General features: G+C 47.6%; 1 protein-coding gene across 1 annotated transcript; it reads left to right on the forward strand.

The window, feature by feature from the left end:
* Positions 1 to 9352: 9352 nt before the first annotated feature.
* On the forward strand, positions 9353 to 10336 carry LOC109765437 (pectinesterase inhibitor 7). Its single transcript, XM_020324225.4, has one exon. It carries the CDS (start codon positions 9533 to 9535, stop codon positions 10178 to 10180), a length of 648 nt encoding a protein of 215 aa, XP_020179814.1. The 5' UTR covers positions 9353 to 9532; the 3' UTR covers positions 10181 to 10336.
* Positions 10337 to 12441: the final 2105 nt, after the last annotated feature.

Consider the following 12441-nt stretch of genomic DNA (forward strand, 5'->3'; position numbering starts at 1 on the left):
CTCCCCCAGGACGCAGTGGAAGCCGCGGTGCCGTGGCGACGACGATGGCAATGCCGCGGACGGGAGCACGACCGGCGCGGCGGGTGCTCCGGCGTCAGCGTGGCTGCCGTTGGACGTCAAGGAACCGTAGCAGCACTAGGAGCGGCAGCAGCTACGTATACATACCGGCCTAGCCAACCACGCATTCTGCATCAGCAAATGGACATTACGTTACGTGCCTAGTAAAAAAATCGAAGGAGTACGTATGAAGCTAATAAACCTCTTTCAAATAAATGACCACTTACGGCATAAAACCAAGTAATTAGTAATGTCTCTATATGTACGTTGCTGTTCACACAATCTTGCACTCTCAGCATGTTACATTGTACATGCATGTACTTTCATTTGTTAAATTCGGTGTCAGATATGTTAAGTGCTGTTTGCGGTTATTCAATTTTTTTTTTTTGAGGATCACGGTTATTCATCATTTGTTGGCAGGCGAAGCTTCATTTTGCCGAACCATTTGCTCCTTGTTCCAAGAAGAAAAGAACCGTCTGCTCAACCTAGTTAGCTAATTGAATGCTTGATCTGATCGCTTCCTGATCAGACCTTCCCACCTGGCCCACTGACATCTGGGACGTAATCCACGCGGGTCCCAGCTGTCGGCGTGCCACGTCCCATATACATAAGAAGTTGATCCCCACTATCAGGGTCTGTTTGGTTTTAATAAGGGGTGTTTGTTTCCAGGGACTTTTTTGTGTAGGGACTAGAAAAAGTCCCTCTTAAAGACTTTTTTACCAAACGGGAGGGACTTTTTAGGGACTAAACTAGGCATTTGGGACTAAATGAAGAAGACTCTCAAGAAGAGTCTTTTTGAGACTTTTTGGGACTTTTCCAACAATGCCCCTCCATGCACCCATTGGCCCGCCACCCCATGGTGTTGTTTGATTGTTATTTTTCTATATACTAGGGGCAACGTGGTCATTTAATAACCTCTAGGAAGGGACTAGGGACTTTTTAGTCTCTAGAAACAAACAGGGAGGGACTTTTTAGGGACTAGGGACTTTTTAGTTGGGACTAGAAAAAGTCCTAGGACTAGAGAACCAAACACCACCTAAGTCACCTGACTTATAAGTTAGGTGACTTAAAATCAGTGACTTATAAGTCACGCTTGTTTGGTTGTCACCTGACTTATAAGTCACCTGACCACACCTTTCCACCTTGTTTTTTTATGTAAAGGTGGTGGGACCCATGCAAAAGTGGATGACTTATAAGTTTTAAGTTGGGGTGGAGCAACTTATGACTTATAAGTTGGGGTGACTTATAAGTTGGGTCTGTTTGGCAAAATAAGTCACTTTTTTCACCGACTTTTTTTTTCACAACGTAGTAGGTGAGGGGGCAGTTTTGCAAAAAAAAAACCCGTAGCTCCCGCGATCGCCTGGCGATCTGGCGGGGACGGAGACAGAGAGGAGAGAGTGATGGCGCCGGTGATTCCGGCGGAGGCCACAACGGCTTGGGACCCCATCGGCGGGGGCGCATCAGCGGCGCCCCGGGCGGAAGCCTTGAAGCCTCGCGACCCCATTAGGAGGGGGATTTCCATCGGGGGCACAACGGGCGCGCCGGATTGGGAAGAAGTCAAGGCGGAAGCAAGGTGGATTATCCGGCGATCTACAGACCGGAAGAGGTGCTGGAAGCAAATGAAGAGGTGAGCGGAGGAGATGATGCACGTGAATCCAGTGAAGATCCTCCCTGATCTGGCGGGGAACGTGAAGATGGGCGACTACTACGGCGACAAATCCGAGGTACAGAAATATGGTAGGGGTTGTAATTCGCTGGATTTGATCCCGTCCGGACAGGGGGTCCGATTTTGGGTGCTAGTAGTATGGAAACTAGTACTATTGTTCAGGATTATAGAGAAATCTATTCGGTGGGAGATATGGATGAGGAAGAGAGAAATCAGGGAAGGAGTCCTATCTGTACAATAAAGGAAAATAGAGAAATTAGTGGGATTTTATTTTGGAAACTGCCCATTTATGATCCTTTAATTTTTGTTAAGTGTACAATTTTCGTCCAGTTGGTGGAGATTCTGGGAGAGGGGGTATACTATATCAACTACAGAGGGGGGAGGGGTTTCCTCTTGAGTTTCTTCCCTGTACGAGCTGTATTAGTGTGTAAGGAAGAGATGGAGATGGAGAGGAAGGGGGAGGCGGAGATGGAGATGGGTCAGGGATCGGGGAGTGTGCCGGCGACCATGGGGAGCGGTTCTCCTGCTCTGGCTACCTCACCTGGGGGCGAGAGGATGAAGGAGTCCATGCGGCCCTGTGGGGATGACTCACCGCTGGTCATCGATATGGAGGCCGCCAGGAGGGCTGTGAGGGGTTTCTTGGTGGTAGGGCGACTTCTGTCGCCATTCCAAGTTCGCCCGCAGGTCCTTGTCGATGACCTTCGTGCTTCGTCGGCTTGGAGGCTAAAAGGCGAGGTCACCGTCCAGGAGGTGGACAGCGACGATGGGAGGTTCATCCTGAACTTCTCCGCCGACGTGGACAGACGCTTTGTATTGAAGGCCCAGCCGTGGCACCATAAGCGTGATGGGATCGTCTTCGCCGAGTTCGACGGCAAGGGTAACCCAACGAAGGTGGATCTTGGAACCATGGCTATTTGGGCCCAGGTTTGTGACCTACCGTTTGAGCTTAAAACTGAAGATGTGGGTACGTCTCTAGGGGCCAAATTGGGGAAGTGATAACCGTCTCACACCAGAATCACATGATAGTAGAAAAGTATTTGCGTGTTCGCGTGAAAGTCCCGCTACATGAGCCAATCAAGAGTAGAGTAGAATTCACTCCACTAGGCAGCAAAGAAAAATGTTACTTTGATGTTCGTTATGAAAAGTTGCCATCATATTGTGAGTGTTGTGGGTTTGTAGGCCATATGTCGGAGAGGTTCTGTAGGATTCCTAAAGAGAGTAGAGTAGCTGTTTTTGCAAAAAAAACTCAGTGTAGAGGCCTACTGGAAGGGCAATATAGCTAGTAGAAGAGCTCTTGTGTACTCGGGCTATAGTAACAAAAACATTTCAAAGGCTACTGAAGGTATGGTGGTCAAAGTAACCAAAGCTGTGAATGATCTCACTGTGAAAGAGAAAGATGCTGCATCGTCTTTCCTGGCGACTGGAGGTCCAGTCCAGGGAGGCCACTCACTCGGCCAGGAGGGCCGGGGGCAAGGACCTTCTCTGCTGGTGCCCGTAGCTGCCTCGGGTCAGGTGGACCTGGATCACGGGCCACTCGAGCGCGCTAGCCTTGGCCAGGAGGGCCAAGGACTAGCTGCCAGAAGGGAGCACACCAAGGGGGCGCTGCAGGTTGGCCAGGAGGGTCGTTTTCCTGTAGCGTCCCTACACTCCATGCGGGGTGGTGATCATGGTCAGGTGGACCAGAATGCATCACTGTACGCCCCTGCACCCCCTACTAGCGAAGGCCAGGAGGGCCAAGCGCTGGTGGGGGGAGCGGCCACCACCACGGCTGCTTTAACTGACCAGGCGGGCCAGGACATGTTGCATCAGGGGAATTTTACTTCCCCAATCAGGTCTGTTGCGGCTATGGCTGCGTACCGGCCTAACCCGGTCGTCCAGGAGGGTAGGGAGGCTCTGCAGTGGGGTGATCAACTCCTCTTTCGCCCGGGGGTGCTGGAGGCGCTGTCGGGGGCTGTCGCTGCAAGACTTGCTCCAAAAAATACCACTGACACCCCTATTTACACTTTCAATGCTACAAAGAACTCCATGCAGGGAAAGACAAAAGGAAAGGGCAAAAAAGGAAAGAAGGGAGGAGGAGTTGGGAGTTCAGGGGAAGCACGCAAGAACATTATAGGTAAAAAAAGAAGCCTCTATGAAGCTCCAGCAACCGGTAGTGAGCTAGATTTATCTTTTGAGAAAACCATGGATAGCTATGAGCGTATTCTGTATGGGGACATAAATGTATCTTCTAAGCGTGTATGTACGGGTAGAGTGGAAGCTGTGAGATATGGAAATGGGGTGGTTACTCACGTATCAAAAGAAGTTGAGGAGAAAGAAGAGGCTCCGGGGCAGCAGAGAAGGGAGTCAGTCGGAGATGATGGCGCATCGGCGGCCTCCGAAGAGGAGGTACGCCGGGCCAAATGAGAATCATCGGATGGAACTGCCGTGGGATGCTCTCTCCCACGGCGGTTCGCGAGCTCTTGGATCTACAGGAGCGTACCAAAGCAGAGCTAATTTTCCTTTCAGAATCTCACTTAAATAAATGTAAAGCCGATGAGCTTCGTCGAGTTTTAAATTTCGATTCAATGTTTGTAGTTGAGAGCGATGGCTGGGCGGGTGGCCTTGTCTTGTTTTATCAGAATATGAATAAAGTTGAGTTGAACTATGTGTCTAATAATTTTATTGATGTTCTTTTTATAAATGGGAATAATGTACAATGGCGTTTTACGGGGTTTTATGGGCACCCCAACTGGAGTGACCGTGCTCTGTCATGGGATGATATTCGAAACTTGTATAAAAAAGGCGATCACCCATGGGTAGTTTTAGGAGATTTTAATGAAATTTTGCTCTCATCAGAGAAAGAGGGAGGGAATGCGAGACCAAATGTAATGATGAGAGATTTTCGAAATTGTTTGGGGGGATGTGGACTAGCACATATGGGATGTATGGGTGATTTATTTACATGGAGGAGGGGCGAAATCAGGGAAAGACTGGATCGAGCAGTCTGTAATGTGGATTGGGCGAATAAATTCCCTCGATCGGCGGTTATAAACGAAGAACATGTACACTCAGACCATCGCCCTATTATTTTAGACACGGAATATTTTGACAATAATATTTTTGACCGCTCAAAAAGTCGAAGGAAACAATTTGAAGCTCGATGGCTGAAAGAAGAGACGGTTACGGAAGTTGTACGTACAGCTTGGGAAAAAGCGAAGATGTTGGGCATAGGGCCGTCTCTTGCTGATCGTACAAGAGCGGTACATGCAGATTTGCACACTTGGGATCGTGATATCCTCAAGGGTCCGAAAAAAAGAATCAATAAACTAAAAAAAGATTTAGAAAAACTATGGAGAGGGCCTGTGAATGCTAACTCTCTTGCAAGTCAAAAGGAGATTATTGTATTGATTGAAAATTTATTGGAACAAGAGGAGATACACTGGCTACAACGGGGTCGAGCAAACTGGTTATTGCATGGTGACCGTAATACTTCTTTTTTTCATAACGCCGCAACAGCTAGAAAGAAGAGAAATCAGATAAAAAAATTGCTTGATGATAATGGGGTTTGGGTAAAAGACACAGAGATGAAGAATCATATTCTGGGATATTTTTCTAACCTATTTACTTCAGAAGTTAATCAACCGAACCATGAGGTCCTCTCCCTTGTAAAAAGGAAAGTAACAAATGAAATGAATAGGGCTCTCCTTGCCCCTTACACGGCCGAAGAGGTTAGGAAGGCACTCTTTGACATTGGTGATTTAAAGGCGCCAGGGCCAGATGGCCTTCACGCCATTTTTTACAAGAGATTTTGGGCTATGTTAGGGGATGATTTGACTGAAGAGGTTCTTAAAGCGGTGAATACATGTACTATACCTGATGGTTGGAATGATACTACAATAGTAATGATCCCAAAAGTTAACTCCCCACAAAAGGTAACTCAATTTAGACCAATCAGTTTATGCAATGTGGTGTATAAGGTCATTTCAAAGATGATTGCTGCTCGTCTGAAGACAATCCTCCCAGATATTGTTAGCCCTACCCAAAGTGCCTTTGTGCCTGGAAGAATGATTACAGATAACATCTTAGTAGCTTATGAATGTTTCCATAAAATAAAAATAAAAGGACCGGTAAAGAGGGCATGTGTGCAATCAAACTGGACATGCACAAAGCATATGATCGAGTGGAGTGGCCTTTTTTAAAGGAAATCATGTTGCGACTAGGTTTTCAGCAGGATTGGGTGAATTTAATTATGCAATGTGTGTCCTCGGTGGAATATCGGGTTCGTTTTAACACGGAAGAAACAGAGAGCTTCAAACCATCTAGAGGACTGAGGCAGGGGGACCCTCTCTCCCCATATCTATTTTTGTTATGTACGGAAGGCCTGACTGCACTCTTAGCTAATGCAGAGGAGAATGGAAGTATTTCCGGAATTAAAGTTAGCAGAGATGCCCCATCTATTTCAAATCTCCTCTTCGCGGACGATTCACTTATCCTGATGCAAGCTAATTCGATGAACGCGGAGGCGCTGAAATCAGTTTTGGATTCTTATTGTGCTGCTTCGGGGCAAATGGTGAGTGTTGAAAAATCTAGTATATTTTTTAGTCCCAACACGAAAGTGGAAGATAAGGCGCATATATGTACTATTCTGAATATTATGACTGAAGCTCTCAATGACAAATATTTGGGTCTGCCTTCAAATGTGGGTATGGACAAAAGTGATTGTTTCCAATTCTTAATAGATCGAATTGTCATGAAAATCAGTGGTTGGAAGGAAAAGCTGCTATCAGCAGGAGGAAAGGAAATCCTTCTCAAATCGGTTGTACAAGCTATCCCAACTTATGCAATGTCCGTCTTTAAATTCCTAAAAAAATATGTAAAGAAATCATTGACGCGATGTCGCACTTTTGGTGGGGTGATGAAGACAATCAGAAGAGAATGCATTGGATGGCATGGTGGAAGATGTGTGTACCAAAAGACCAAGGAGGAATGGGTTTTCGAGACATACATTGTTTCAATCTGGCCTTGTTAGCCAAACAAGCGTGGCACCTGCTTGATAATCCTGATTCCCTATGTGCCACCATTTTGAGAGCTAAATATTTTCCGGATGGAGATTTAATGAATGCGAGTCTGAAAAAGGATCTTCTTTCACTTGGCAAAGCATTATGGCCAGAGTGGATTCTCTCAAAAAAGGTTATATTTAGAGAGTTGGTAATGGACAAAATATTGATATTTGGAGAGATGCATGGATCCCGAATGGGGCCAATAGAAAAATTATCACTCCTAGAAGAGGGCAGCTTCTAAAAAAAGTTGCTGGTCTTATAGATCCAATCAACAATCGCTGGGATGAAGATTTCGTAAGACAAACATTGTGGCCAATTGATGTCCAGAGGGTGCTTAGATCCCCCTCCCCACGTATAACATGTCGGATTTCATAGCTTGGAGCTTTACAAAGAATGGACTGTTCACGGTTCGTTCTGCTTATCTGGAGGAATCGAAAACACAACATGGGAGGAAATTGCAACAATCAGATGGCATGGGAGGAACAAGTGTCAATACTATTTGGAGCAAGATTTGGAAATTATCTTGTCCAGCAAAAGTGAAGATCTTTATTTGGCGTACCTTACATGGAACCCTCCCATGTCGTGTTACACTTGCTAATAGACATATGAAAGTTTCGCCCACCTGCCCATCATGTTCGAACGGGCATGAAGATACTAAACACTTATTATTTTTGTGTCAAAAGGCAAAAGAGGTGTGGGAGAAACTGGGATTGCACGAAGCCATTAAAAAAGCTTGCGTTGTCGATCGTGCGGGAGAGGCAGTACTCGAATTTCTACTTCTTATGCCAGAACACGAGCTATCTACAGTGGGCATACAGAATGTTCGCGAATTGATCGCTATAACAACCTGGTATTTATGGTGGGAAAGACGTTCGCTAGTCCATCATGGGAAGACCCAAGATGCATACCAAATTTCGATGGGAGTCCGTGCTATAACAACAAACTATGTTATTGCCCAATCCTCCAAGGCAACAAATAGAATAGAGGGATGGACGAGACCCCCTCTAGGTTTTGTCAAGTTAAATGTCGATGCTTCTTTCGATCAAGACATGCTTAGAGGCACAGCGGAAGCTGTACTTAGAGATGATAAAGGAAGATTTATTGTTGGAGGAAATTGGAAGATGGATTGGTGTGCAGATGTCTTAACAGCGGAAGCTATGGCACTACGTTTGGGCTTATTACTTGCACAAAAGGCGGGAAGCAACCGACTTGTTGTTAACTCCGACAATATGGAAGTAATTGACACGATGAAGAATGGAGGACATATAGCGGGAGCGGCGGCAGCTGTGTTTGATGATTGTTATTTTATGGCTTGTGATTTTCCGTTAGTTAGATTTGAACATTGTAATAGGAAGGCAAATAAAGTAGCTCATGAAATTGCCAGAGTAGCTAAATTTTCTGAGACAAGGGATTGGTTTGAGGAACCTTTGAACGATATTGTAAATTTTCTTATAGACGATGTAACCATTATTACTAATAAATAAAGAGGATGTTTTACTTTCAAAAAAAAGTCACTTTTTTCACTCTTCAACTTATGAGCTGGTGACTTATTTGAAACCAAACATGCCCTCATATTCATCTCAACATGCACATATGCCAACTCATCAAAGGCCCACCACTACATGCATGAAAAAAAAGTTTTCCATTATTAGTTGATCTCATGCACATCTTTCACCTCACCACACATGCCACCTCATCAAAGGTCCACTCGAAATGTATGAAAAAAGTTTTCCATTACGTTATGGCACTTATATTCAAAATATTTTCTGACAAGTACTCCCACCGTCCCAAAATAAATGCCTCAACTCAAAATAAGTGCCTCAACTTTATACGAAATTTGTCCTAAAATAAGTGTCTTAATCCTAATGCAACTAATTGTACTAAAGTTCGTATAAAGTTGAGGCACTTATTTTGAGACGAAGGGCGTACAATATACAATATTTATTTTTAGCTTTAGTTCATATATTATCAATTCAACTATGGAAACTTCATACAATCAAATCACTATATGGATGCATATGCATCTAGGAGCCAAAACACCGCGTCTTATATATATTGCAATCAATTCTCGCAGCAACGCGCGGGGTACTGTAACAACGGTTGTCCCCGGGCCGTCGCCGCTCCACCGTGGCAACAGTGCAAGAAAAGGACGAAGCTGTCGTCAACCAGTTCGCTGCTCACGGTCACCGGCGCAAAGAAGTGTCCGGACTCGCTAGACAGGCACAGGCGGCTAGCCATCATGTAGTAGGAGGCAAGCCGCCAAAGACATTTCGTTCCCGTCGAATCCGACACGAGGCGGCATCGACGTAAACAGATCCGGTACCGATACACCGGTCGATCTGCCTGGCCCCGGCAACAGCGCCCTGTCCCCCGCTCCGCTCTGCGCCTGAAGAGACGCACGTATGCACGCACATCCAACGACAGTGCAAGTTGCAGAGAAAGAGAGATATAAATTTGTGTAACCATTTGGATCGCGACGTCAAGCTTGGGTTACGTGCATGCCGACCATGAGCCACGTCGTCCCAATCAAGCTCTGGCTCACGGGATGCCATTCATGTGAACCGCGAGCGCGAGCGCGAGCCGGCGATCTTTTCAGCTAGCGCGCGCCCATACGGCCATACGTGCCGACCGTGCCCTTATCCCCTCGGCCGCGCGCCCGCACTATATAACCCCACACCCGCGCGCTCCACGAAAAAAACTCGTACAAACTGCAACACACACACGCGTCGACACGTTGCCGCATTTAGCCACGTACGCTCGTTCCGGAGCCATGGCGCGCACCGTTGGCTGCCCGCTACTCTCCGCCGTGCTCCTCTCGTGCTGGTGCGGCCTCGCCCTGGCGGCGCGGCCGGCGCCGTCGGCCGCCGCGGGCGTGGGCGGCGGCAACGTGAGCTTCGTCAAGGCGTGGTGCGCGGGGACGGAGTACCCGGCGCTGTGCGACGCGACGCTCTCGCCGTACGCGGCCGCGGTGGGGGACAGCCCGGCGCGGCTGGCGTGCGCCGCGCTGAACGTGACGCTCGCGGGCGCGCGGAACGCGACGGCGGCCATGAGGGGCATGGCGGCGGCCGGGCGCCTGCCGCCCGTGGCCGCGGAGGCGGCGGGTGACTGCGTGAGCATGCTCGGGGACGCCGTCGGCATGCTGAGGCAGTCGGTGGAGGCCATGGCGCAGGTCGGGGCCGAGGCGGAGCAGGGCCACTCGCAGGAGAGGACGGTGAGGTTCCAGATGGACAGCGTGCGGACGTGGGCCAGCGCGGCGCTCACCGACGGCGACATGTGCATGGAAGGGTTCCGGGGCGAGGCTGCCGGCGGCGGCGGCGTCAGGGAGGCCGTGCGCGGCCACGTCGCGGGCCTCCTGCACCTCACGGCCAACGCGCTTTGCATCGTCGGCGCCATGGCCAACCAAACGGCGCCGCCATAGCCGCCGGGAAATATACATGCCTTGTGTGTGTGTGCTTCTTCTCCTTTTTCTTTTGCAATTGCCATGTGTTAGTAGCTCGAAGTGTAACATGTTTCGGTTTTCCCTTGTATACTCCACACAGTACGTGCAAATATCTCGTGTACGTGTGACCTGTCATCATGGTATGATCGTACGGACACGGCCACAGCACAGAAGGCCTCCGACATCATCTGCGTGCTCGTCCTGCGTTTTACTTGAACAAAAATGAAAGATCTAGCTTTATTGGTCCAGCAAAGAAAGTATAAAGATTATAATAAAGAATATAGAAAACATGGGAGATGATTTTTGGAATCACGGTATATTGGAACTTACTCCATAAAACTGAAAACATGTTTCTATGTATTGAAAATTTCCGAAAATATCATGTACATATGTATTGGTTTGAAACGTGCCCGTGTACGTTTTCGTAAGATAATATGACTGTTTGCGACCTAGGTAAAAAAGAGAATGATATGGTTGAAGTCATTTTCATACATGTTGCAAATCATCATACGTATTATTTTATGAAGACTTACATGAGATAGTTTTAAGTGAAGACTTAAAACTATCCCATGTAAGTTTTCATACAGCTCGCAATCATCATATTATTTTTGTGAGAATTTACATGTGTAAGTTTTGACTCGATACTTATGTGCATTATTCTTTTTCAAAAGGAATTAATAATAAGTACTTAAAATATTACATCGGTTAAGAAATAACTGGCATGGTTTTAGTTCAAAAGTTATTTCCTAAAGAGGGAGTATGTCGGATGATAATACCGACAACAAAGATCTACAATAAACTTGGCATTACATGTAAAAAAAATCATAGCCAACATCTCTAGCTTCATTTTTCGTATCTTGATATTTTCTGATGCCTCTTATATGACAAAATTGTAGAAGACCAAACCTAAATAAGATGGGTTAGTCTCATAGTTTTTAAAGAGGCGCATGGCTCGCTCACCCAGAAAGGTGAAAACGCGCTGTGATAGCCCTTACAAGGCATGTCGATAACCGATGGTCAAAAGCTCAAAAATACAGACCATGAGAACCATAGTAGATTGCGACGACAACACCAAAGGCCGATATGCTTCATCTACGTGAAGCTACGTGAGTGTTTACGTAAACTGCCTAAAATAATTCTCTCCTCCCCTTGATTTTCAGGTGGGTGGGGCCCCTTCCTCCCCTTCTTCAATCAATATAATCCACATTGCTCTTTACGTAACATACATAGCTTTTATTACGTAGATGTAGCATTACTCCACCAAAGGCAGGTCCGTGGAATACTCTCTGGCTGCGAACCAATCTGTGGTTGGATGGTCAGAGGGAGAGTGGTATCCTCAGCCCACCAGGGTTCAAGTCCTGGTGCTCGCATTATTCTTGAATTTATTTCAGGATTTCCGGCGATGCGCTTTCAGTGGGAGGAGACGTTCCCGTCAACGACGAGGCACCTACAGTGACTTCGTAAATTTCAAGATGACATGCCGGCTCTGTCTCTCGAAGATGCTCATAGGGGTAAGATGTGCGTGTGTGCGTTTATAAGGGTGAGTGTATGCGCGCATCTATGAGCGCTTGCGTCTATACTGATGTTCAAAAAAAAAAAGAACACTCCGTGGCTACTTGGTTTGGTACCGAACATTGGCTTGCCAATATACAGGCAAGCCAAAAAAATTGGTTGGTTGCCAACTTACTTTGTCCAATGTTTGGCGACCAACCAAAGCATGCCCTATCGGCCTACGCCTATCCCCGGTTACAAAGAGGGAAGAGAACCTACACGCCAGACGTTGATCCGTGATCCTTCTTCGGGAAACAAGTGCTCCTCTTGCCTCTCGCAGATTCCTCATGCATCATGTGAGCCTGTGATACAACGGACGAAACTCACCTCGTCCACTTCAGTGCAGTGCCTCTCTTGCCGTTTTACGATGAATACGAGGGGCGGCAGGTAGCGCTCGTGTCGCTCTCCAGGGGGCCGGCACAAGCGAACCCTAGCCGCCGCCGCCCCGTTCCTCGCCTCTGCAGCCCGCGGCCAGGCCGATTCCGGAGGAGGTCGACGGGCGAAGCCCGCCTCGGAGGACGGCAGCGGCAGGGCACTCTTCTTCTTGCGGCGGCGCGTTGCCATGGACGGCGTGGCCCGCTTGCGGCGTGACGGCGGAAGTCGACGCGGTGGATCCGACGGTGAACTTCTCGTCAGCGCGGCGAGGAGGTTCTGGGTGGCTGATCGGGGTCGCGCGCGAGGGATTCAGG

Source organism: Aegilops tauschii, chromosome 1 (genome assembly GCF_002575655.3).
Source record: "Aegilops tauschii subsp. strangulata cultivar AL8/78 chromosome 1, Aet v6.0, whole genome shotgun sequence".
NCBI classification, from domain to species: domain Eukaryota; kingdom Viridiplantae; phylum Streptophyta; class Magnoliopsida; order Poales; family Poaceae; genus Aegilops; species Aegilops tauschii.

Excerpts from the sequence above, each read along its gene's own strand:
- LOC109765437 (XM_020324225.4), top strand. The coding sequence starts at position 9,533 with ATGGCGCGCACCGTTGGCTGCCCGCTACTCTCCGCCGTGCTCCTCTCG.